The 24,756-nt window shown below is 36.2% G+C and overlaps 2 protein-coding genes and 1 pseudogene across 2 annotated transcripts; 2 read left to right on the top strand and 1 right to left on the bottom strand.

The window, feature by feature from the left end:
• Positions 1 to 1,027: 1,027 nt before the first annotated feature.
• Positions 1,028 to 15,624, top strand: LOC103980666 (MLO-like protein 9). The gene is made up of 15 exons (XM_009397122.3): positions 1,028 to 1,290; positions 1,979 to 2,036; positions 4,748 to 4,983; positions 7,312 to 7,428; positions 7,544 to 7,604; positions 8,478 to 8,566; positions 8,888 to 8,962; positions 9,041 to 9,129; positions 10,409 to 10,458; positions 10,564 to 10,604; positions 10,676 to 10,849; positions 13,519 to 13,554; positions 13,677 to 13,744; positions 14,374 to 14,434; positions 15,085 to 15,624. The coding sequence occupies exons 1-15, from the start codon at positions 1,159 to 1,161 to the stop codon at positions 15,466 to 15,468; spliced, it is 1,671 nt and encodes a 556-aa protein (XP_009395397.2). The 5' UTR covers positions 1,028 to 1,158; the 3' UTR covers positions 15,469 to 15,624.
• A 408-nt stretch (positions 15,625 to 16,032) lies between these two features.
• Positions 16,033 to 22,919, bottom strand: LOC135636084 (uncharacterized; annotated as a pseudogene).
• A 529-nt stretch (positions 22,920 to 23,448) lies between these two features.
• On the top strand, positions 23,449 to 24,627 carry LOC135634787 (auxin-induced protein 22D-like). Its single transcript, XM_065145383.1, has 4 exons — positions 23,449 to 23,761; positions 23,848 to 24,056; positions 24,148 to 24,241; positions 24,329 to 24,627. The coding sequence occupies exons 1-4, from the start codon at positions 23,589 to 23,591 to the stop codon at positions 24,390 to 24,392; spliced, it is 540 nt and encodes a 179-aa protein (XP_065001455.1). The 5' UTR covers positions 23,449 to 23,588; the 3' UTR covers positions 24,393 to 24,627.
• The last annotated feature ends 129 nt before the right edge of the window (positions 24,628 to 24,756 follow it).

Genomic DNA, 24,756 nt, shown 5'->3' with positions numbered 1-24,756 from the left:
TCTTATATCATAGGCTCTAAGAGGGAATCTTATAATCTTATTTTGAATTTAATGTTTCTCGACAAAAATTAACTTATACTGTCTCATGAAAACCTCTGATTAATCACCTCTTAAGAGTTCATTTGTAAAGACAACAACGTTAGTAGCATTTTTAAAATCTCTTTAGATGTTCAAATGCAAGAGGCTTAAATCTCTTGCTATTTTGTTTCATCATCGATCATACCAAATAAATTTAGGTTAATTATATATTATTCTTATAATTAGTTATATTTAGTATCTTAATTTTTATATTTTTAAAAATTATATTATGATCCATATATTTTTATGAATTATTAATTTTATTGATAAAAATAATACAGAGTTTATCACTAAACACGTGTAGTATTTTCATCGATAGAATCGATAATATGAAAAAAAAAGATTATATATTTTACTTTCATGAGTAAAAAGATTTTAATATATTTTTTAATAATATAAAAAAATTAAAAAAATATTAAGATTAACTAATTACAAATGATAATATATTTTTATAAATTATATTATGATTCATATATTTTTATAAATTATTAATTTTATTGATAAAAATAATGTAGAGTTTATCACTAAACACGTGTAGTATTTTCATCAATAGAATCGATAATATGAAAAAAAAAGATTATATATTTTACTTTCATGAGTAAAAAGATTTTAATATAATTTTTAATAATATAAAAAATAAAAATATTAAGATTAACTAATTACAAATGATAATATATAATTAGTCCCATAATTCTCAATCGCCAAAGTAAATATTTGGATCGATTGCACGTCAATAATGACGACGCTTTTTATGGAGTTTCTGGACGGACTCCGGACTCACGTACCCACACGGTCACCTTCCGTGGGACCCACGTTCCGCAGCTGCTTGAAATACCTCTCTCTGTCTCTCTCTCTCACTGGATCTTGTGGCTCCCACCACTTGGTTACTCCATGTTTCTAAAATAGTGTCCCCCCCCCCTCTCTCTCTCTTTTTCTGGTCTCTCCTCATCTCTCTCCCTCCCCGTCTCTCTCTCTCTCTCTCTCTCTCTCTTTTTCTTTCTCTTTTTTTCGGTTTTGTTGTTCCCACCTCCTTGGGATAATAAAGAGCCGAGCTTCGATCGAATTTGGGGGTAATCGGCAATGGCGGAAGGCGGTGGCGAGGGGCAATCGAGAGAGCTCGACGAGACGCCCACATGGGCGGTGGCTTCCGTCTGCGCCGTTATCGTCTTGATCTCCATTCTGTTGGAGAAGGGCCTGCACCACCTCGGACAGGTGACCCCATCGATTTCGTCACATTTCCTTTTCATGTGGTCCTCTCTTTTCTTTTTCTTTCTTTACCTTAAAAATAATAAAAGTTTAGCTCTCTTTTACCGCTCGAGAGAATGGTTTGAACGAAGATGTTGTTATTAATCAACCTTGATGCATTGCACGATTCATGTTATTATCCTGTCTAAAGTGAGTTCTTCAAAAAAATATTGGGGGGTGTCTGTTTCCCTTGTTCTGTTCTTTCCCTATATAAAGCCATTTCAAGATTTTGGTTTCGGTTCATCTTGGAAGCTCGACTCATGTTCATGTTCTCTTTATTTAGGTGCTTTTGTATTCTTAATTGTTGCCAATAATGATATATGATTCTCTTCATGAAAATTGGGTCCTCTGTTCTGCTTGGTCTCCCTGTTTTGTTTCAATTTGTTTTCTATTTTTTCTTTCTCGATTTTGCTATATGAAGGATTGTTTTGTGGAATGAATAATGGTGGTAGAAACGAAAGGTATTAGAACTAAAATAGTCTTTCTTTAGAAAAACCTCCGGTGCTTCCTTCGTTTTATGCTAGTACTTGAATTTTTCTTGCCACTAAAAAGAAAAGAAGAGCTTGAGTTACACAGCCATGAAAGTTAATCTTCTTCGGCTTACTGCCTGATTTGTGAATACTTGGTTTGCTTTTAACATTATCTTGGTTGGCAGTGGTTTACAGAGAGGCGCAAGAAGGCTATGTTTGAAGCTCTTGAGAAGATTAAGGATGGTAAGAAATGAAGTTTTATACTCTTCCTGATTAGACGAACCTAAGCACTACGTTTGTAACTAAACCTTATTTTGTCTTGATCATGACTATAATTTTAACCGATGTGACACTATTTTTTTTGAGGAATTGAGTCGAAGGAATTCTGAATTCTATTTACATTATTCAAATATAATTCAAAAGCTCCCGTTCTAAAGTTCACAAACATGTACTCACCAGTGAAGCCAAAACCCCACAATAAAAGCTGAAATGTAATTGTAACCCATGTCAAATAAACAAAATAAATGAACAACTACAAGAATAAACAATCACCTTTTACAACTGGAAGATCTAATAGACACTTTCCAACTGTTAAATTCAGAATATTTAATGGTCTTTTCTGTCAAATGACAGCTAACTGGAACTTAAGTTGAAATAAATTGGGTACTGAAAAACATACACAATAAACCTAGAATTATTGTTGAAAGTCCCATAATTTTTTTCTCTTTAGTTTGTTTGCAGTACGCTAGTGCCGACAACAGCATATCTCGACCAACCAAAATCTAGACCAACAACAGTCTGCTATGTATTTCTTCTGTTCCAAACTATCATAAAAATTCGACAAGGCCCTCCTCTAAATTGGATGTAATTTCTGATCTACTTCTGTAGTTTCCTCAACAAAATACAACAAATGGATAAATTATATTTGTTAATACCAATGCCATGCAGTGCATCCCCATTCATTTTCTCTACAATGAATTCCTTGAATGAAGTATCTCTAGTCTAGTCAGTTTTTGTTATTTGCTGCTAAATAACAAAAAGAAAAAAAAACTTTCCAACTGGAAATTTTTGACCAATTTTGATCTGCGCTGCTTGTTCCTCATCATCCATAGTTTTGGAATGTATATTATGCAATGGAAGAATCTTATCTCCATATACATCTTCCGTTTTGTGGTTCTATTATTCATGTTGACATCCTGAATCAGATAAGCTCATTTCAATCCTTCTGTTGTAGCTTTGTCAGGTTTCTTTATGTGAACTTAATATTCTATGAGCTACCTTCCCATTCATCACAAAAAGGAGTTCTTTTATCCCTACCCAAGGATCCCTTTTCTTGGTATATTATCTGTAGTAGGCAGTACATGCTGGTTCAGGTCCAGACTGTTGTATGGGTGGTACATCCTGGTTTGAATACAGACTAATACATAGACTATCAAGTTTTCAGTGGAATTTGGTTTATATTTGATAAATTTCAACAGTTTTGTGACGTTGGTGAAAGTCCCTAAACTGATTAAACATTGAACTAATGGGACTTATGAATAAGCCTTTACTAGTTTTTTTATCTCAAGCTTGACTCATAGTGACACCACAACCAAAAATGAACAAGAGGGTTTTTTGAATCATTCCTTTCCTTTCTTTTCAATTTTCTACCTTTTTTTTGTACTTCTACTGTTGGCACACAATGGTGTAGTCCATACTGGCATGATATACTGGTCTGACCAGCAATGGGTAACAGATCCAGTATTACAAACAGTGATTCTTCCCCCAGGCTACCTCATAGAGTTTAAGAACAAATGACACAGAGCACACTCACTGATTTAAATGATGACTACAATTATGTAGATTTTCCATTGCCTTATACCTTATGAAACCGAAGTAGGAAAATACAAGATGTTATTGAAACGACTGTCCAAAAGGGGTACTACTTTGCAGAAACTGGTTCTTGTCTTCTAGAATATCTCCTTGGCACTGAATCAGCTAAGATTTTATTCTCACTCTGTAGTGCTTATTACCATCAGTTATCCATTAAGGACCATCTAAAATCTGTCAAAGTTGATTATTGCCAAGGTCCTGAATTTCTTCTTCTCGCAAACCTGTCTTCGATTTAGCATTGAATACCTCTACTGTTCATATCATTGCCCTTTCAGAGGCTCAATCCTTCTACTTATTGCCCAAGGAGGAGGTGTGGAAAGCAAAAATAAGTCGGAATTTCAGAGAGAATGGAATTTTTTAAATTCAGCATAGCACCGATAGACGAGTTTTTTATATACTCTTCATATCTCTACCACACCTGATCATTGCCATCCAATCACTCTTATAACGTAACATTGCTTTTTAAAAAAAAAACAAGTAAATTAAGGACAATGGCTTCTCTTTGCCTTTCATAATCCAAACCGACTCAAAAACAGTAATTTGTTATTCGCAAAAGCATCAGATAAATTTTATGAAATCTAATCTTCATGACCTTTGCCTAATAATATTGTCCTTGCCAGCTAAAGCCAAATAAACAAGGTATCATCTGCAGAATATAGACTTGTAAACTCTCACCAATGAACTTTCTTGGAGACCATGCAAGAAACTTCTTAATGACTAACTTCAACAACTGGTTCAGTCAATTGGCCACCAAGAAAAAAAAGAGAGAAGGATACAAATTGTTTCCCATTCAGAGTCTTTTATACATCTGATTTCACTATAATTAGTTCCAGTCAAAGAGAAATGGTTTGTTATGAAGTGATTACATTCAGAACCCATCTAATCCATTTATCACTTCACCTACTACTCACTAAAACTTATTCAAGAAAAAACCCAGTCTAAAGATTCTTGTCTTTGGGTCTACTTGTCCTTGTGTTTGACTTGGTCAAAATAAAATATGAAAAGTTGTTTTGTGATTGAAATGCTTTCACTAGATTTGTTGCTTAAGTTACCTTTGTCAACTCTTTTGGTGATTTTTGCAGAGTTGATGATTCTTGGATTCATATCCTTATTGCTGACATTTGGTCAGAATTACATTATCCAAATCTGCATACCTGAGGAAGCTGCGGATACCATGTTGCCATGTCTCAAGGAGGGAAAAGAGGAAACCATTGAGGGTGAAGGCCATCGTAGGAGACTTTTATGGAGCTCACTTGAGGGATTTGGTTCAAAGCATCGAATGTTAGTGGAAGCTTCATCATCACCTCACTGTCCTGAAGTAAGTGCATATGCACAGTTTGTGCCTATAAAACTGCATGCTTGCTTTCTGCAATGAATTTGGAGTCGCACAAATGTGATGATTTTGTTTTCTATGAATTCTGGGAAATTAGTTTACTTGGTCCACATAATATAAAATGCTATTTTTGGAAAGGGCGAAATAAAATTGGTAAAATAGAAGCTACATTATATGAACATTTAATATATGGTCTCAAAGGCTCTGCCATTTCACTTAAAGTTAGTTGCATCATAAAAGCTGTCATTGGAAGAAATAGCACTAGTAATATAGAAGTTATATTATATGAGTATTTAATTTTTCGTCTCAGAGGCACTACCATTTCAATGTGAAAGTCTGTTGCAACATCAAAGCTGGATATCCTGGGAGTTCCTTTTTATAATAAGATCAAACACATTATCTGATTCAGTATGCGCTCTGCAACTAAATGATCAACTGCATACCATAAAAATGGAATGCATTGGGATCTCCAAAAGCTAGGAGACCTATGGACAACATGATTAGGCTCCCTTGGTATATGACAAAACTGTACAATTGTCTATCTATCCTGTATAAAATGAATGTCAGCAAAAATATTATAAGAAACCAAGGAACCACAGTCATTACCTTAACAAAATTGTTGACCTCCTCTGAGTCGGACTTTATCCATGAGTTAGATAGGTAAAGATATTCAGCCTTTCTCAATCCATTTCAAGGATTAATATTTTGCCTAGTTCAGTCCATGATGACCGGTATCTATCAGTCTGAGTGTGAACCAGTTTGCAGACCATCCCTTTTCCGGTGGTCCACTTTGGTTTACATTTTCTTTTAGCTCTAGGTCCCATGTATTCATGCATCTTGCGGCAGCATTGGGAGATGCACTCACTGCCCACCGTCCATCAGTCACTGCCAGAATGGTATATCTCCTCTTCCTCCTTTGTCTTCTCTCCTCCTTTCTTCCTTCTTCTTCTTCTTCTCCTTCTTCTCCCTTCTTCTTCCTCCAGTTGCTTTCGCCTTTGGCATACCATGTGTCAATATGTCGGACTCATACCGGTCTGGATCCGGTATCTGAAATTGAGTTCCTTGATCCATCCAGCAATGCGAGGGCCATCCTAGGATTGCTAGTTTTATGGCTTCCACATCCAAGACCAAGTACCTTGCCACAAGCCTATTTCAGCACAAATCCTTTACCCACAGGAATATCAGGGGAGATAATTGAGTCATCTGTTTCTACAACATAACACTCACATCATTGACCACTCGAGTGTCTCCTTGCTTTTCTAGAATCCCCTGAGTATTTTGAACTATATTGAAATAGTAATTAATACAGGCTATCACTTTACAGATGAATGATAAAGGATTAGTTTGATAGTTGTGGAATTTGGCATCATTCCTAATAATCCACAAGTACCATAGGGAGGTAACAATAAGATGTTGAATCCAATTAGAAGAACATTTGGCTAAATATTTCCCTTCCTCTAATGAAGCACCACATATCTGTTGAAGAAGATTCGTGAAGGACATAGCCAAGGAGAATTTATAAAAGATATGTTTAGGAGAATCAATATACAAATAACAAAATAAGTTTTACCCACCCTCGGAGAATATTAGACATCTACCTAAAAGTAGGGAGTCTATTCTAGCAACACTTCTTAAGGAAAACCTTAATTTTAGGAGCAGCTTTGAGTTGCCAAATTGTCTTTTAACCTGGCCAATTCTTTTTTATCAACATCATCGTTCCTACTGAAGTAACAATAAGCATTGCTAACAAAAATAGATCTAGAAGGGCAAAGTGCCAAGTCCCACTTGTCATCATAGGGAACTTGAGAGAAAGATGAATACTCTGAATTTTCTTGAACATGGAGGGATGGAATAGAGTAATTAACTTAAGATAATTCTATTAATTGTTCATGGTTAAGTTAAACACCATGCTGTGATTCCTCATTTCACTTACACTGATAAGAGTAGGAAATCTATTAAAAGGGGTACTGTCAGACCAGAAGTCTTCCCATAAGGTTCTTGGGGGTTGATGTATGGATATTGTAGAATAATGTAAAATGATACAATATCACACCATTTGGTACCTTTAACAGGATATGACTGCACTTGACTTCATTGTTGTTGTCAACCTACCCACTAGAAAGTTTTTGAATCATGATATTAAATCAAAATTTTTTAGTTTGCTCCAAGCAATGATCTTGATTAATCTTTGTGGTTCAGTTATTTAGATTTGATTCTAACATCTTTTAAATTGGATCTTTCTTTAATTGTTTTCTCTTTTTAAATACAGTTAGATTTAAAATTGGAATCTGCTACTGTTTTTTATATTTATAGGGGAAGGTACCACTTATTTCGCTGCATGGTCTCCATCAGTTGCACATTTTCATATTTTTCCTGGCTATCTTTCATGTCACGATTAGTGGTCTTACGATGGCTTTGGGAAGAGAAAAGGTAAACAGTTACTTGAAAATTTACCAATTCTTGTATTGGATAGCTTCAAATAGCAAATTAGTTTGAAAAGTTATAATGAATTATTATTTTTTGTTAAACAACTGTTATCATGCAGATTAGCACTTGGAAGGAGTGGGAAATAGAGACCTCCTCTCCAGATTATGAATTCTCAAATGGTAATCATGTTTGCAATTTATACTTCATGGTGTTTGTGGTAGAACTTTTATATGAAAATCATTACACTCGTTAGTCACCGAATATCTCTGCCTGCTAATGCCTTACCATTGTGCCAAGGCCCAACCTTAAATGTTTTCCTGATTATAAAGTGACATTATGGTATCTAATAGATTGTATATTGCCAAACCAAGTATTTTGTTGCTTCTTTCTTATGTCTAGTGCTAAATTCAACAACTATATTCTATTAAAAATGAGTGATCACTGAATTCTGCCCAGCTGGGGCTGGGACATAATTTTTAATATGCTTATTCATACTTAAAGAAATATTAGTTTAGGTAAAATTAACATTGGAAATATTACTATGTTCATCATGAAAGCAGATTCCTTTGGACATTGTTTGCCCCATTGTTATTACTTATTGGTGATGCCCACAGTTTGCTCCATCCAAGTTGATATAAGCACATAATAATCGAACCTATCACTGATCACTAGACAGTTTCACTCATCTGTCAAGTTAGGTTACTAGGTGGAACAAAATCTTTGACAGATCTGACAGGACATAGTTCTTGTGAAGGTTTTATATCTTGATAATACTGGTTGGTATGATTGATATTTACTGGTCTAACCATGTTCCAGTATTGAAGCACATAGCTAGATACTGGTTCAATATTATTTGTTTTATTTTTGTATTATGTTATTTAATGATTCCGAATGGAGTAGATTTAGTTATTGCCTAGTGTATGATAGGTTACTGAAACCGATATCCTTGGTTCATACTCTCTCCAACTTGGCAATTGTAATATCCTGATCGTTTACGTCTTTGCTGTTTTCAAATTTTAACTAAAAGTTTTGCTTGCATTCAAATGGTGCAGATCCCTCAAGGTTTAGATTTTCACATGAGACATCTTTTGTGAGACAGCATACAAGTTTCTGGAATAGAATCCCAGTCTCATTTTACATTGTAAGAAGATTCTTCAGCTGAATATTGTTTATTTTTACCTTTCATTTGCTTTCTGATTTGATAGATAACGCCCGTAAGTGTAATTGCATCCAAAAATAGTGTAGTGGGCTTCGTTTCTAACAATTGTTTTGTGATTTATTAATCTAAGTTTCATCTCAGGATTGCATATTTCATTTAAGATCCCAAAATTACATTAGATGCAGTGGATTAGCAAAATCTTAAGTTTTATACTTGCCTGTTTTTTAACGAAAACATCATCTTTTTGTTATGGTAAAGGTTATGTTATGAAGATGATGGTCTTGTAGTATCTTACTTATGCAGGTTAGCTTTTTTCGTCAATTTTTCATTTCTGTTCGAAAGGCTGATTACTTGGCCATGCGTCAGGGTTTCATCACTGTGAGTTTTCTAATGGAGAGTTCACAATGTTTCAAATGGAATTGTTGTTTGCTTTAGTTTTAATATCACTCACTACAGGTTCATCTAGCTCCTGGTAGTAAATTTGACTTCCAAAAATACATTAAAAGGTCACTGGAGGATGACTTCAAGGTTGTTGTGGGAATCAGGTTTGATAATAAATCTTCAAATTTCTATGTCATATGCTTGTTATCAAATCATGTAAACTAATTCATTTTGTGTATTGCTATTTTGCTGCTACCAGCTAGGGGTTGGTATTTAATAATGATAGAGCTAACAATATAAAATATTCATCTATTCTTGTCTTCCGAATATATAACATTTACCAGAAATCTTTTCTCCAAAATATGGGAAAAAGCAGCCAAGATATGCCATTGTTCATGGACTGATTTTCGAAGCACCAGACTTAGATGGAGTAAATGTAGGAAAAGGAGTGCCTACAGGGATTAAGAATATGTTACATTCATTATACCAAGCTTGATTGAAAACCAAGAATAAAAGGTAAAGAAGGATTGTATTGATCGCTACATGTCTTAAAAATATTGTATTAGATTGGTGTGTCAACTCATGCCAAATGTTCCATTGTATTATAGGCTAATTTTTCGTAATATGCTGCCATGCACAGTGTGTTATCTAACATGACAGGATAATCCTTGTCCCTTGATAGTTGATAACTTTTCTTTTACCCATCAATTCAGGATACCAAAGTGAACTATGACAGCTCATATTATGTTTGTGTTGTTATATGGTTGCACTAAGGTGTTGCTACTTGATTTGGTCCATAGCATGTGAGGGTTGTGATCAATTTGGCTTGTTAACTAGAGTCATGGTGTGCAATAAAAAATTGAAAATCTCCTTCTAGATTTGACCAATTTTTATTAGAAAATGTACATCTATTGCCAACCCTCAAGTTGTTGACATGCTAACTGAGGAAAGTTTGGGAAGGTGGGGATCTATGTGATTTAAGCACATTCAGCTAGGAAGCAACCAACGTTTCAATGTTTGACCCGATATCACTACCAGTCCTTAGGTGGACTCCTATGGTACCAACACGATTCGGTACACACCCCCTTGTCTACTTGGGTTGGGGTAGAACAGAAGAATGGCAAAATAGAGAGAGAGAAGAGAGGAAGAGACAACCAGAGTGAGTAGTGTCTAAAACAAAAGCCATCTATGGTAACAAACTTGACAAGAGATCGTTGTTACAGTAAGTAGTACAAATTTGGGCCATAGTTTCTAAAGTTGTCAGTGAAGATGTTGAAGAAACTGAAATAATTTGTTGAAGCATATATTCTTTATCTTGTGTTACATAATGTGGAGAACAATATGCTTGATTCTTGAATTGCACTGGAATGCTCCCCTTTTAATTCCAAAATTAGTTTTTTCAAGTCTGCAACTTTTGACTTGCTTCCTTTTATGGCTGACCAGTCCTCTGTTATGGGCTTCTGCAGTGCTCTTCTTGCTTCTTAATGTGAAAGGTGTGTCATTGCAGTACATCTATGAAATCATACATTTATTTTTTATTCCATCTTTGGACAAGCAGTTAAATATCAATAATTTGCACTATATTGATTTCCTTCCAGGATGGCTTACATTATTCTGGATATCTGTCATTCCTCTTATTGTAAGCAGCATAGTATGGGTATTTTATTGGTTATTTTCTGCATTCAACCAATGATACAACCATTTCTGCAGACAATCTTGTCTGTTGGGACTAAGTTGCAGGCTATCATCACTCGAATGGCTCTTGAAATCAAAGAAAGACATGCAGTTATCCAGGGAATGCCTCTTGTACAGCTCAGTGATCATCATTTTTGGTTTGGTCGTCCCCAATTCATTTTGTTTCTCATTCATTTTACATTATTTCAGGTATGTTTCTACTTTGCCTCTGTGTTGTGATCATTAGAATTAAAAAAAAAACAATCTACTGCTTGGTTGACCATCAATATGATTTTGTTCATGGCAATATTCAAGTTATTTGTTCTTACATTTAAGGTATTATTTAAGATCTTCAGTAATATATATATATATATATATATATATATATATATATATATATATAGACATAACCGTTTGGATTCACAAATCCTCTCTTTATATCAATTTCTAGATTTCCTATCTTTCCAAAAGATCAACTTGGTCCTGCCACATTTACCCTCATTGTCTTCACCTTCTAAAGTCATGGACCCTTAAAATTTTTAATTGTGCCATTATTTTCTAATCAACAAAATAAGAAAGCTGGAAAAATTAAACTGATATTAAGACCTGTGATGAAATATGATACCTACATCTAAGAAAAGTTAGCAATTTAAATATTTGGTGCCTTTGTTCTCTTGTTTGAATAGGGATTTGTTCTTGATGCAATTACTTTCTCATTTCTCCATCTCCCTCTATTTTATTTGGTAAACCAAAAGAACTTACATTCTTCTAATTCTCTCTTCTCATTTTTCTTTGTTTTCTCCCATTCAGCATTCCTCTTTCTTTGGAGTTAGTAGAGCTGGAACTATATATTGACTCAAGCTTTCCTGTATGTATCCCTTGTTCAATAGGTCTATGATTTGTCTATTCAAATCCTTAGATATTTTTTGTACCATCAAATAGTGAGTTCTGTTGGTCAAGGTTGCTCCTATTTAGGTCAATTTGGTGTTGAATATTCCTTAAAGAAGGTACACTACTTGGAGTTCTGCTGGAGTGATGTCTATGAATTCCTTCAAAATAACTTCAATTTATGTGGAACATATGTTGTGCTGCATGTTCTTTGGCACAGCTAAAACAATTAACCGCACATGTGCTGATGTCTTTGGGTTCCTCCATTTCCTAAGTGTTGCTTCAAGCTATCAATTTATTAGATTTGCCGATGTGATCAGTGACCCCTTTTTTGTCTTGTTGTGGATTGTTGAATTATGATAATAGCAGGGTTCTCAATTTCGATGTGTACCGCCCGATACGGATGATATGTACCAGTTCGAGAGGATACTGGTACGCAGACCATCCTCTACCAGGTAGTACCAGTGTTTTGACTGGTACCGAGGCATATCGATCGGAACCACCCCGGATTTCGATCGTTATCGAGGCGTACCGGCGTGGTAGGTGAAGGTACTTTTAAGGTTTTAGGGTGTACCATCGGTATGCCTTAGCGTACCGATAGTACATATCGGTACGTACCATATCGAGCAAAGCTTGGTACGTCGATACGGACTGGTATTCAAAACCCTAGATAATAGAGTTTGAACATAATTAAAAGGTACGAAATTCTCGTAGGATCAAGTTATATCCTCTCCCAAGATGAAAACTTAGGCTTTCCTTTCATATTTTGCATCTTGTCCAACCAAATTAAAGCATAGCCTTGATGTCTCATGGCATTTAATTTTACTTTTTGATCCTCTGATATTCCCTTTTATCCAAAGAACTCAATGACACTAAGCCATTAAAAAAACTTTTTGGGTTGAAGTTGGTCATGGAACTCCAAAACATCAATCTTAATTTTTAATAGTGCCATGTGGATGAACTTATCCACAATTGACTTTCCCATAACTTGTTTGAGTGAATAGGGATTCTTTGGATATATCACTTGCATAACCTGTACCTAGAGTTTCAATTTCTTCATCACTTGCCTCTCTATCATGTAGTATCATTCTTCCATCATAGGCTCGTAGCATTTACCCCTTTCCGCATAAGAAGAAAATAGTTCAAGAGCGTAACTCTGATTTTAGATGATGTGAAGCAAGAGAAGGGAGTGAAAGAGAATTTGTGATATGATAAAGAGAACATTTTTTCTTTGGATAGTTAATAGCTAAGGGCTATCACAAAGTCCCCTCTCCTTTTATATACATTAATGATCCCAGCTATCAAACAACCTAATTAATTGACAATCAATATTACAAATTGTTAAAGTCAAACACAAGTTATTAATTCATAATTACTCATTGTTGTGTGGAACTTGGTGATTAGGATCTTGATGGCTTGGAGCTTAGACCTCTTGTCCAATGCTACCATTCATATTCATATTTTTTTCATTCAACTTATGAATTACTGGAAAGTTTCAAAAGTCTAGTTCCCAACACATCAGATGGTTTACAATCTGGAGTCCTCTAGGTAAAGTTATCACCAAATTATTAGGTGTATGAATGCAGTCCTGCCCTATCTAAAATTAATTTCAAATCTTTCCTTAAACTGCATCACTTACAGTTAACTTGATGCCAACAATCAGAAATTGACAAGGCTTTTGTTTGTTAGATATGCAGATTGGCATGATACATATGATCTTTCAAAATTTTGCAGAGTTAATTAAAAATTTTCAAATACAAATACATGAAAAGAACTTTATTAAGATTAAAAAAAAAACCAGTTGTGAGCTGGAAGTAGTGTTGCCACCTTAGTGTTGCATGGACTCTGGCTTTACTTTAGACACTATATTCTTCCTTTGTTCCCTGCTGTCTTTTCCTTTTTCATTTTGTGTTTATTGCTAACTTATAGGTGAGATAAAAGTATTGTGTAAACTGTAAAGTATTTGAAGTGTTGTTTCATGTCTCATGCAGAATGCTTTCCAAATAATATATTTTCTATGGATATGGGTTAGGCCTTCTCTCTCTCTCTCTCTCTCTCTCTCTCTCTCTCTCTTCTTTTTTTCTTTATACTGTCTCTTGATCATGGTACTTATTTCCTTCAAGCTGACAATTGTTATATCTTTGAATAGTACGAATTTGGATTGGACTCTTGCTTCCAAGACAACAGGACACTCATGATTGCTAGAATCTGTCTTGGGTAAGTTCTGTTATATTCTCTTTCCTATCCACTGATGTCAAATACTTGTAATGATAAGGTTGAATACCTGCTATTATTCAGTATCTGACTACACCCGATTCCACTGTCAATTCCAGAAGCATATACATAAGTTGTGTTTGTCTTATGTAAAGAATTGGCATAATGGATCATTATATTATCAGCCATCACAATGGTATACCTAGGTGTGGTACAATATCAGTATCAATGCGACCATTGCCCTAATTTATGTGCTCCTTATTGGCCTTGACCAATGACATTTGGTCACAACTGCAGCTTGTCAGTTAAATGAAATGCTGGGATAGTGTTATCAGTCGTTTCAGGCATTTAGCCTTCAGACCAAGCAGATATGTTTTCTCAGTAACAGTTAGTTGCTGTATCCTTATGTACTGGCCTAAGCCTATATCTTAAATCACTATAACAAGGGTTACTTTGAAATTTCATTTAACAAGGTGACAAGATAAAGGAAGTTTTATATGCTCACGAAAAGGGTTGAATAAAGTGTTTGTAGATGATATACATCATGTTATAAGTTTACAATAAGTTATTGTGGCTAACTGGTTGTTCCCATGTGTTATCTACTTATTTGTTTCCTCTTGGTGTTTATGCAGAGTCGTAGTCCAAATTTTGTGTAGCTACATTACGCTTCCTCTTTATGCACTTGTATCTCAGGCAAGTTCTTCATCTTCTTTCATTTTGATACTTCATTGTTGTAGATTTTTATTATTGCTATACCGAAGGTTTTTTAAAGAATAACATATCCCATACAAAAGTGGTAAAATGTTCTTCGATCATTAAAGGACATTTTCTTCCTTCTTCCTCCTCTTCTACTACCCTTTTCTGCTTCCATTTTCCTCTTCTTCTTCTACTTTTTCTTTTTCTTTTTCTTCCTCTTCTTTCTCTTCCTTCTTCCTCCCCTCATGGTTCAGGGTATGTTCCAGCGTACCAATACATGGTACACTGGAACAAACTAGACACGTACTGGTCCGGCCATGGATCGGCACAGGTCCAGGAACCAAAACTGCAAACTTTGCTGTCACCTGATCATTTATATTAGAACATGATACTTGATCAAAATTTCAAATACTCATCAAACATAGGCTAAAATACTGTCATAAAACCATGTTTCTGTGGTTAACAAGCAGTTCATTTGGCATATTGTTTGACTGGAGAATCTAGTTTTTGATGCAAGTTTCTGTTTGTTGAGATCTATCATTTGGCATATCTGCTTGAAGCTTGAAGATATCCAATGTTTGTAAATTTATGATCAAACAAAATTGATGCTTATGCTAATCTTCTTTCGTTTTCTTCCACTGCTTCAGATGGGATCACACATGAAGAGGTCCATCTTCGACGACCACACATCCAAGGCTATCATGAAATGGCACCAAGCCGTGAAGAAAAAGAACCCAACCACCAGTCCCAAAGGAAGTCCGAAAGGAAGCCCCAAAGGAAGCCCCAAAGCAGCCGCTGTTGTCCCTGCTGACAGCGAAACATCTGCTGGCGATATAATGCTAACGCCTCCTCAGAGAGATCAAGATGCCCAAGGTACCAATGCCGGAGTGCAATGGTCGGCAGCCACCGCCACCCCAACCTCAGCTGTAGCTTCTGCCGACCTGCTCACTGGATCAACTGAACAGCAGCTGCATGCAGTAGAACACGAGAAAGAAGATGATTACTCGTTCATTAATCTATCAGATACATGATTGTGATCATAATATAGTGCTGTTGCAGGTTGGTTTTTGTTCTTTTTATTCTTTTTTGTGAGATATGAGAAATGTACATTACGTACAGAACAAAATGACCAGAAAGCTGTTGTTGTAATTGTGATGTTTCACATTTTTTAAACCTATTTTAGGTGAGACCATATTGTCAAATTTATGCACATACAAAAAAATTCTGATTTTTTTTTTAAATTTACAAAGTCATAGTTTCTTCTTAATTTTATCTATTAAACCTTTCAAAAATCAACTCTAACATAAAATGTAATTTATGTTTTGATATCCTCTTCTAAATTAAATTCTAAAAGGAAATATAGAAGTTACAAACTTAAAAAGTGTCATTATCGTGTTATCCATAAAAGTCACATGGCAATCGGGTGATATGACTAGTAGATTTGAAACGTAGACGAACGATGACATGACACCATCGTAAAACAAAGTTGATAAGAACATCTGGTACAGCATTTAACATAAAGGACGAAGTTTAATTCAAACATTAAAAAGAAAAACATGAGCGTTTAGGCAAAAACAACCATATTTCTGCACGAGTACACAATCATGAAGAATTATTTATTTAAAAAAAAAATACTGTCACTATGGAGTACAACTTAATAGAGTTTGATGAATGCATGCATGCCTGCCTCAAAAATACCAACGGATGAAAAAATCTCGATTCCAAACTGGTGTCAGTAGCCTTGTCGTCTGGTGCGGTGAGCACTTCTCTCGATATCAGTGAATACTCGATTACAAACATTGAGATGAACGGTATTGAACTGTAGATAGTAGCTCACGGTACTCGCTCCACGTTATTTGTAGACCTCCAGAAGTACAATTCTTGTGATATGGCATGCTGCACAACTACTAAAAAAAAAAGTCATGTCACTAAACTGTCGTCAATTGGCATTCTACTGCTGATCAGAACTCAAATACTTTGTTCATATTTGGTAAAAAATATTTCAAATCAGCAGAATTTTGAAAACATAATCAACTCTATCTATGGTGAATGCAGCAGACTTTCTGAAAGACAACTCGATGCAAAGTTGCTAAATAGATAAGAGCCAGAATAGAGCACCTTATAACTCGATGCAAAATAACCTATGGGTCTTGCGGTTCTGATTGGTTGCCCACAATTCGAGACATGAGCTTTGAAATCTCCAAGATAGCATTATGGACCTGATCATCATCTGGCTCTGTTTGTGCAGACCACCTAGGTGATTGCGAACCCAATCTGCTTTCACCAGTTGCCTTCTTCACCTTTCTACAAGTTACCAGTGCTTTCTCCAAGTCAGACTGTCTTAATGGTCTTGGTCCCTGGTAGGAGAAGCTAAGGTTGTCATATGAATGAAACACATCTTACAGTACTTGCAATTCCCACCTTGCTAAAATCATGCAGTAAATTGAGAAACAAGGGAATTATAATAAGGCATTGAATACTTGGTATGGGTTTGATGACCATGGTTTTTAGCCTGGTCCAGTCCGGGCTGAATATATATATATATATATATATATATATATTAAAGTTAACCGGCATTGATCCAAAACAAGTTAGCAGCTTTAGCTGACCCTACCTACACAGGGGGACCCACCACTGCAATGGAAAGCTTACGGCTTCTAATACCCTCTCTCGACACAAATAGGAAAAATCAATGATCTCTAAAAGCTGGAGATGAAGCCAACTTCAAATAAATTTAGAATTATTCAAGCAAGTCCTCTTCCACCAAAAATGACCATCTAGTGCACCAGTACTGAGGGCAAATCAGTTCAAATTCAAGACCTTAAATGGGAAATGAAAGACACACAAAGGTTGAGACCAGCATGGAATAACAATGTGGATGTAACCATCACTAAAATTATAATGGCTTGAAGTAATTGATGTCCAGAAGTGGAACTCGGATGGAATCAGTAATGTTGAGAGAAATGCAACCCAACATGATCATAGGTTTGTCTTTTTCCATCCCAATCAACATAATCGTTAGTTAGGCTGTTGTTGCAGGTAATCAGAGTATATGTCTGCATACACAAGGGCAAGATGATGATTGCGTGTTTATCTCAGGTGTTATGTGGTCAGAAAAGAATTTCACAATTCTGACCAAGCCCTAGTTCGAAAATTCCCAATCCAGTGGTCAGGCACAGTTTTGAGGAATTTTGCAGTTTGCAGAACCTGTCCATGTTGATCAACTCATGGTTCTGAGAAGGATATATAGAAAATTGATGGTAAATACCTGAGTAAATTGATGATTTTGAATGTAGGTCATCCTTATATTTTGCAACAAAAATAATTAGCATAATTGATATCGATATAATATACTCACACTGGATGCTTTTCCATTCTTTTCGTCATTCAGTAGCTCCCTAACAGGGAAATAGGCTGCTTGTTTGCTCAGCTCGAGTATATCTGAACCGCTAAAACCTTCACACAAGTTAGCTATGTAGTCATAATCAATGTTTGCTTCTGCATTTTCACCCTTCAAGATCACCTTTAGTATCTTGGCTCTCTCACTTCGATCAGGCATACCAATTTCAAAGGTCTGGGTGAAGCGCCTGAGTATTGCCTCATCTAGCTCTGATGGGCGATTTGTAGCAGCAAGTACCATCACCCGAGCATTCTCTGTAAAAATTGACGCAAATAGAACTAGTATAAAAGAATTGCAACTAACAAAAACACATCAGTGGAGCTCGGGCAAATAAATTAATAAATGTATAGAGGACATTCTTTCTCATGGTCATGTCTTATCATGGAATCATACATGCCCATATCAGCCACTCATGCTTAAACCTCATGATAATTAGAACTTTGAAATTAACACTTCATTAAGATGATCAATCAATCTGGGCTTTAACATCTTATTGGCATGTGTGCATATGGACAAATGATGAAAGCCCTCTACAGGCGCATCACCAACCAAACTTTACAATTACTAATTTACAAATCAAAGAAAAATCTATAATTTTGATACATGCAAATGTACTAAAGTGCATGCTTTGCATTGATAGCTTAGGGGTTCCTTCCCCAATGAGTTCGATAACAATTAGTAAGTAAAATTAAAACAGCAATAATATTGCTGATGAAGAGCATTAGTCATATCTCAAGGAAATAAGACATTGCTGGTTAAAAGAGCAATAATGACAGATTAATCAAGAAAATAGAAGCAGAGATGAGAATGTTCCAAATACTCACGGTCTGTTGTGAAACCATCCCACAAAGACATAAACTCAGTTTTCATGTTAGTCATGGCTTCATGATCTGTATTACGGCGCTGACCCAAAAAACTGTCCACTTCATCAATGAAAATAATAGCAGGTTGTAGCTTATATGCTAGGGTAAAGACAGCAGCCACTGCAACAAATCCATTGAAAATATAAGCAAAGTATTCCAAAAAAGTAAAGAAAAATAAATTTATATATGCAATGCCTATCTACAGTAGACATTTGAGTCATGATATAATGCAACTAATACCCAATCTGAGCATAACACAGAAGGCAAGCAATCCTAATTCCAGAGTAGAAGAACCCTAGGATATTTTCTTCCTATGAATATTTACAAACTTTTAAGTTTTATCTGCAAAAACAGAATAAAATGAATAATTTCATGTTAAATAATAAATATAATTTGCATTAAATATTTTTAGCAACACTGTGTATATGAATGATGTAATTTTACTCTCACATAATATTCCTGCAACCTACCTTGTTTTTTATCAGATAAATTTTTGATGGCCAAAGCATATGGGATTTCAGAACAATAATATTTCTGAACATATGGAACTTTGCCATATGCTAATACAGCTGTTTTCACAGTAATCTTGGACTGATCTTCATACCACTAAGAACATTAGAGAGAATGAGATCAAGGAGAGACAAAACGAGAATACTACCAGAGAACAAAAGAGAATAAACCAGTAGTCTGAAGCCTCCAGCTAGTATTTTCAAACAATTTCTTTCCCCGTCAGCCAACACCATTTCTATGCAATTGATTTACTACTAACCCATTCTTTCGGAACAGACAAATAGGAGCAAGGACACTCATTTACAAACTCCACATAACATTGTTTATGCACTAACTAAAGTGCTCCCTATTTAACCTCCCAGAAAACCAGTGTCAAAAAATCAGTGCATTAATTTAAGACTGATAGAAAGAAATAACCCAGGTAGGAAAGTTAAATTGGTTAGATCATTTTTTAAATAAATGAATATGCAACACTACTATACATATTAATGTTTTTATATTAACAATAACTCCTACCATGTAAGATCAAGTAACAAAACATAACAATTGATAGAACATGACAATATTACAACCAGCAAAACCTGACTTTAAAGGATAGAATGGACGAGACAGCTCTTTAGCATTCATTATGGATTTAATCAACAGTCATGGGATAGATGCTGCATGTACGTCAAGTTCTCAGCAGGACTTTCCAAGACATTCACCTTTAATACAAGACCATGAAAGCTTCATTGACAGTGACCTTACCGAATCTATTTCAGATTTGATCTATCTGTCTTTCTAGTCCATATAAATCAATCTAGAGCCCTACCTTTTCCATCATTATGCCACTTGCAACCACTTTACATAATTGTTGTTGTCATTCAGGAAACTCAACTCCTAATATTCAATAGAAATCTCAAAAATGCTTTTTATGAGAACACAATCACAGCAGAAAAGCTTAGGTCATAATCAAATAAACAACCTCGTAGTTTATGTAGAGTTGGAAAATGACATGTAACAACAAATACTCAAGTTTGTGGAATTTAATGCAACTGTAAACCAAGGTAATTATAGCAAAAACATCAAATGTTATTTGAAGCTACTAATCACTTAATAGTTATCTTATCTTAATAAAAACAACAAACAAACAACGAAAAGGACAGTTCTTCTTCACATCTTTCTAATGAAGAAAATAGTATTACAAGGAAAACTATGCTGAAGGGTTCAAATGAAGTCAGTAACCTTAAACATCTTTGTATTAATTCATCAATATGTCAATAAAGTTAAAGATTAACACCTGGCAAAAAGGTAATTAAAAACATTTTTACGGGAAACAGAAACTGCTTTAATGATAATCAGAAATGAAGACATTCATCAAAAGAGCAAAATTAAGTCCTGCATTACAAGCCATAAAATCTAGACTTACCAAGTTTTTAAGCATCCCCAAACCATTTGCTCATCAGATTTGAGATCCTCACATTAATAAAAACTGCCCCAGACTCTTTTGCTAAGGCCTTTGCCAGCATTGTCTTTCCTGTTCCTGGTGGACCATACAATAAAACTCCCTTTTGTGGACTAAGAAGTTTTCCATGGGAAAATAACTCAGGTCTGCTTAGTGGAAGAATGACCAATTCAAATAGAGCTTGCTTCACATGTTCTAAACCCCCAATAGACTCAAATTCAACATCAATGTGATCAGGATTTATAACATCGCAAGCTATCACATCCTGCAAAATCATTTATATAATTTATCATTACTGCATTGCTGATTTAACTATGATTTTGTTCTAATCAACTTGTGTCATTAAAAATAATGTTAATTTGTTTCCAAAAAATGATTTTTTATAAAAATTAAAAGTAACATGTAAATCTTAGAGGATGTCATTACATGTATGTGTGTGTGTGGTTTAAGTCCCCAAACTTGGCTTCTACCATATTAGATATTATTCTGCAACATGGCACTTCTTATAGTGTAATGATGCTGGAGCACAACCATGTAGAATTAACAGGCCTGATATCTGCATGATGCAATGACAGTTCATACTTTATGATGTATATCAAGATTGATATCCTTTATTGTGAACTGACTCAAGTTTATAATTAAATATTACAATAGAAAAAAACTATGGAAACATCAGGGAAGAGAAAAACAAAGCTGGCAAGGTGTTCATTTATTATGTAAAAGATTAAAGTGGAAGTTCAATCTCTAAGTGCTTAGTCTGATGCCAGATGGCAATTCACTTCTCAATTCTTAACAAGGTCCACATTTGAATGTTCAAGATATCCCAAGCACTTACAAAATACAAATACTCTAAACGGCCATGTGCTCAAACTTGCACCACAATAGACACTCATTCTAATACCTGTGCAATGACTTTGCAATCAAGAAAGACATGAAGGAAAGTAAAACGAACTCCCAACAATAAAGGTTCTGAACAATAAACCTAAGTTCTATAATTTTTGGTCCATACAGACCAGTATCCATGCCAGGTCCACAATGATCCAGCCAAAGGATATTATTTAACAAGGCTCGTATTCACCAGAAACGAGAAAAACACAACCCGTTGTAACACACCAAATGCAACAAAGTTGATATACACAAAAAAATGGAGCTTCACACTAATGATAGTAAATGAAAAGGTGCAGAAAGATGAAGAAAGTGTATGTATATTTCATGGCAGACCATACTATATAAGGAAAATTTTAGTCCATGCCCAGAAGGAAGTGGTCATATGTAGGATGTGTGATAAATCCATCTGGCAGTCCAACTTGATTAGTCAAAATTAAATCAATTACAATTTACACCTTCACACAGAAAGCATAAGGTTGTCACAAGACCCATAATAACCATCACCATAACTCGAGAATAGACATACCCAAATTTTCAATGCAACAAATGCTTCATGTTAAAGAAATAAGATGTCAAAAATGAGTATATGATCAAACTTAGAAGAAAATATTAAAAACTAACAACTACAAAAGTACTGGTGAAATCAACATTAATTGACCAAATAAGAAACTCCATTGGACCACAAACTGGCAAGGAACACGGACCAATCACACCTTAGCAACAGATCAAGCATTTATTGTTAGCACTTATCAATGTAAATAAACTATTCAAGAAGAAAAAGGTCAATAAAAAGATTTTAAAAATGGAACTAAAATTGGACCATTGACATTTAACCTATTGCAATATGGTTCAATTAAACGATGATTCTTTAATAAATTTCAATGTTGAACGATCAGGGACTACAACAGATTGACGAATTCAGCCCCTCACGAAAACCCTAAGTATGGACATACCTGTTAAGCATACATTCAAGAATCTAAAAATTTCACATATAAAACCGACTATAAGCGATCACGACATGCAAGAAACCAAGACAAGGTCGGAAACAATCATTATCATCATATGAAGGAGAGGTGGCGAAAGGGAAAAGAGGGGCGAAGGCGATGACCTCGTATTGGTTGGTCTGGACGAGGGGGCGGCCGAGGCGCTTGGCGATCTCTTTCTTGTGCTCGAGGGCCTTCTTGGTGGCGGCGCGGTTAGGGTCGAGGTGGCGCAGCCCCGCGAAGAGGACGAGGCAGCTCAGCGCGGCACTCGCTGCGTACAGCACCAGTTCTTGCAGGAACCTCGACTCCGCCGGCCTCATCTCCTCCCCTCTTTATTCTGGCCCTCCCTCTCAAGAATGCCTCGCCAAGCCCTCGAAGGTGAGGCAACCGGCAAGAAAAACCTCGCTTATAGTATATATATATATATATATAATCAACTTAAATATCAAAGTCTGAGGCCCATTAATTGTCCGGCCCATAAAAAGATACAGTCGAATCGGCCCATTACAATGGAGGTATAAAATAGATGGATCCATTTAAAGAGTTGCCTATAAATTAAGTAATAAAAGATTGGGCTCATAAAGACGGCAATGGATACACAAGGAACAATGAACATGGCATGTGGCCGGCGTAGGTCTCCACCGCATCAAAAGCTGCAGGGCTTGTCCCTAAAGTCCGGCGTTGCCTTGGGGCATCACATGGCCCACTGCCCCGTGCTCGCCCACATGGGCGGCAACCCCCACCGCCGGACCGTGGCCCACTTCCTCCCGTTGCCGGGGGCTGCCCCGGCACTTTGCTCGGCTGTGCTCCCCATCTTCCCTACCTGCCTTGTTGTCGGTTGCCTTGAGAGAGACACTACCTCGGCCCCTTGTCCCCTCCCTCCTGCTCTCTCTATTCGCTGATGAGTTGTATTTAACGCAAACCTCTCGATGAATCGACTACCACCATTGCTTACAGCCTTCTCCTTCTCCTCCTCATCCATCTTCTTGTGGTCACCTCATAAACGAAGCTTGATCTCGCCGGAAAAGAGACGCACAGGAAGTGTTCGATCGACTGTCAAGATATGGAAGATCTTGACAACCTCAAGGCAACCGAGCTGACGCTCGGTCTCCCAGGGACGTCCGATGCGCCGGAGAAGCCAGCGACGGTCTCCTCTAGGGTTAACAAGCGGACAAACGAGGAGTGCTGCACTTTTGCAAGGAACAGATCCGAGGATACCGCGGCGCCTGCAGCTAAGTAAGTCCGTGCACAGCTTAGAGATCCTTAGATTCTTGCCGGATCTAAATCTTGATTGGTTTTGTGGGATTTGGCATGGCATGCAGAGCAAGAGCAGTCGGATGGCCGCCTGTTAGATCTTACAGGATGAACAGCTCTAGGGCAAGGAAGCTGGAGACGGAAGATAACTCCGGGATCTACGTGAAGGTCAGCATGGATGGAGCTCCTTACTTGAGGAAAGTGGATCTCAGGATCTACAATGGCTATAAGGAGCTCAGGAACGCCTTAGATGACAAGTTCAGATGCTTTTCCTTAGGTATACAATGTGAGAAGACACAAAGATATAGATGGATATACAAATAAGATCATGATGACCTAATTAATATACTACTGCTATGGTATTGCAGGAGGTGTAGAAGCACATACTGGTGAGTCTGACAACGCAATCACATATGAAGACAGAGATGGAGACTGGATGTTGGTCGGAGATGTTCCATGGGAGTGAGTCTTTGCTCTGTGGCTGCTGGGTTTCCTGAACCATCTTGTTCATATATTTGTGGGCTAACCTCTTCTATATCCGATCTGCAGGATGTTCATCCCTTCATGCAAGAGGCTGAGGATACTGAAGGGATATGAAGCAAGAGGTCAATGAGTTCAACGAGTGCACATAGATTATTAATAGGACTCTTTCGCTACTTGGATCACCATCTTCCATCCCAAAGAACCAAGTAAAAACAAAAAGAAAGTGGGAAGAAATTGTACTGAAACAGTTTTCCTGATTTTGATTCTCAAAAGAATGATTTATAGTTGAATTTTCCAGTTTTTCTTTTCTTTGTAGAATCCATGTATATTGCCCACAAGATACATAGAGAAAAGGTTTTTGTTGTTGTATGGCTATTAATCGTGAGTACAGAAATGAGAAAGGACCAAGAAGAACTTGAAGCCTCGACATGGCCGCTCATCTTTGGATCTTCGTGAAGGGATGACAAAGCACAGAAAACATGGCTACCAGAGAT

This window comes from Musa acuminata, chromosome BXJ3-4 (genome assembly GCF_036884655.1).
Source record: "Musa acuminata AAA Group cultivar baxijiao chromosome BXJ3-4, Cavendish_Baxijiao_AAA, whole genome shotgun sequence".
Taxonomy (NCBI): domain Eukaryota; kingdom Viridiplantae; phylum Streptophyta; class Magnoliopsida; order Zingiberales; family Musaceae; genus Musa; species Musa acuminata.
Note: the sequence above shows the minus strand (reverse complement) of the source record. Positions and strands in the feature narration are given on the sequence as shown.

Coding starts and splice junctions, on each gene's coding strand:
- LOC103980666 (XM_009397122.3), top strand. CDS start 1,159: ATGGCGGAAGGCGGTGGCGAGGGGCAATCGAGAGAGCTCGACGAGACG. Junction 4,984..7,311: donor CATCACCTCACTGTCCTGAA/GTAAGTGCATAT, acceptor TTATATTTATAG/GGGAAGGTACCACTTATTTC. Junction 13,745..14,373: donor ATTGCTAGAATCTGTCTTGG/GTAAGTTCTGTT, acceptor GTGTTTATGCAG/AGTCGTAGTCCAAATTTTGT.
- LOC135634787 (XM_065145383.1), top strand. CDS start 23,589: ATGGAAGATCTTGACAACCTCAAGGCAACCGAGCTGACGCTCGGTCTC. Junction 23,762..23,847: donor ACCGCGGCGCCTGCAGCTAA/GTAAGTCCGTGC, acceptor CATGGCATGCAG/AGCAAGAGCAGTCGGATGGC. Junction 24,057..24,147: donor GTTCAGATGCTTTTCCTTAG/GTATACAATGTG, acceptor ATGGTATTGCAG/GAGGTGTAGAAGCACATACT.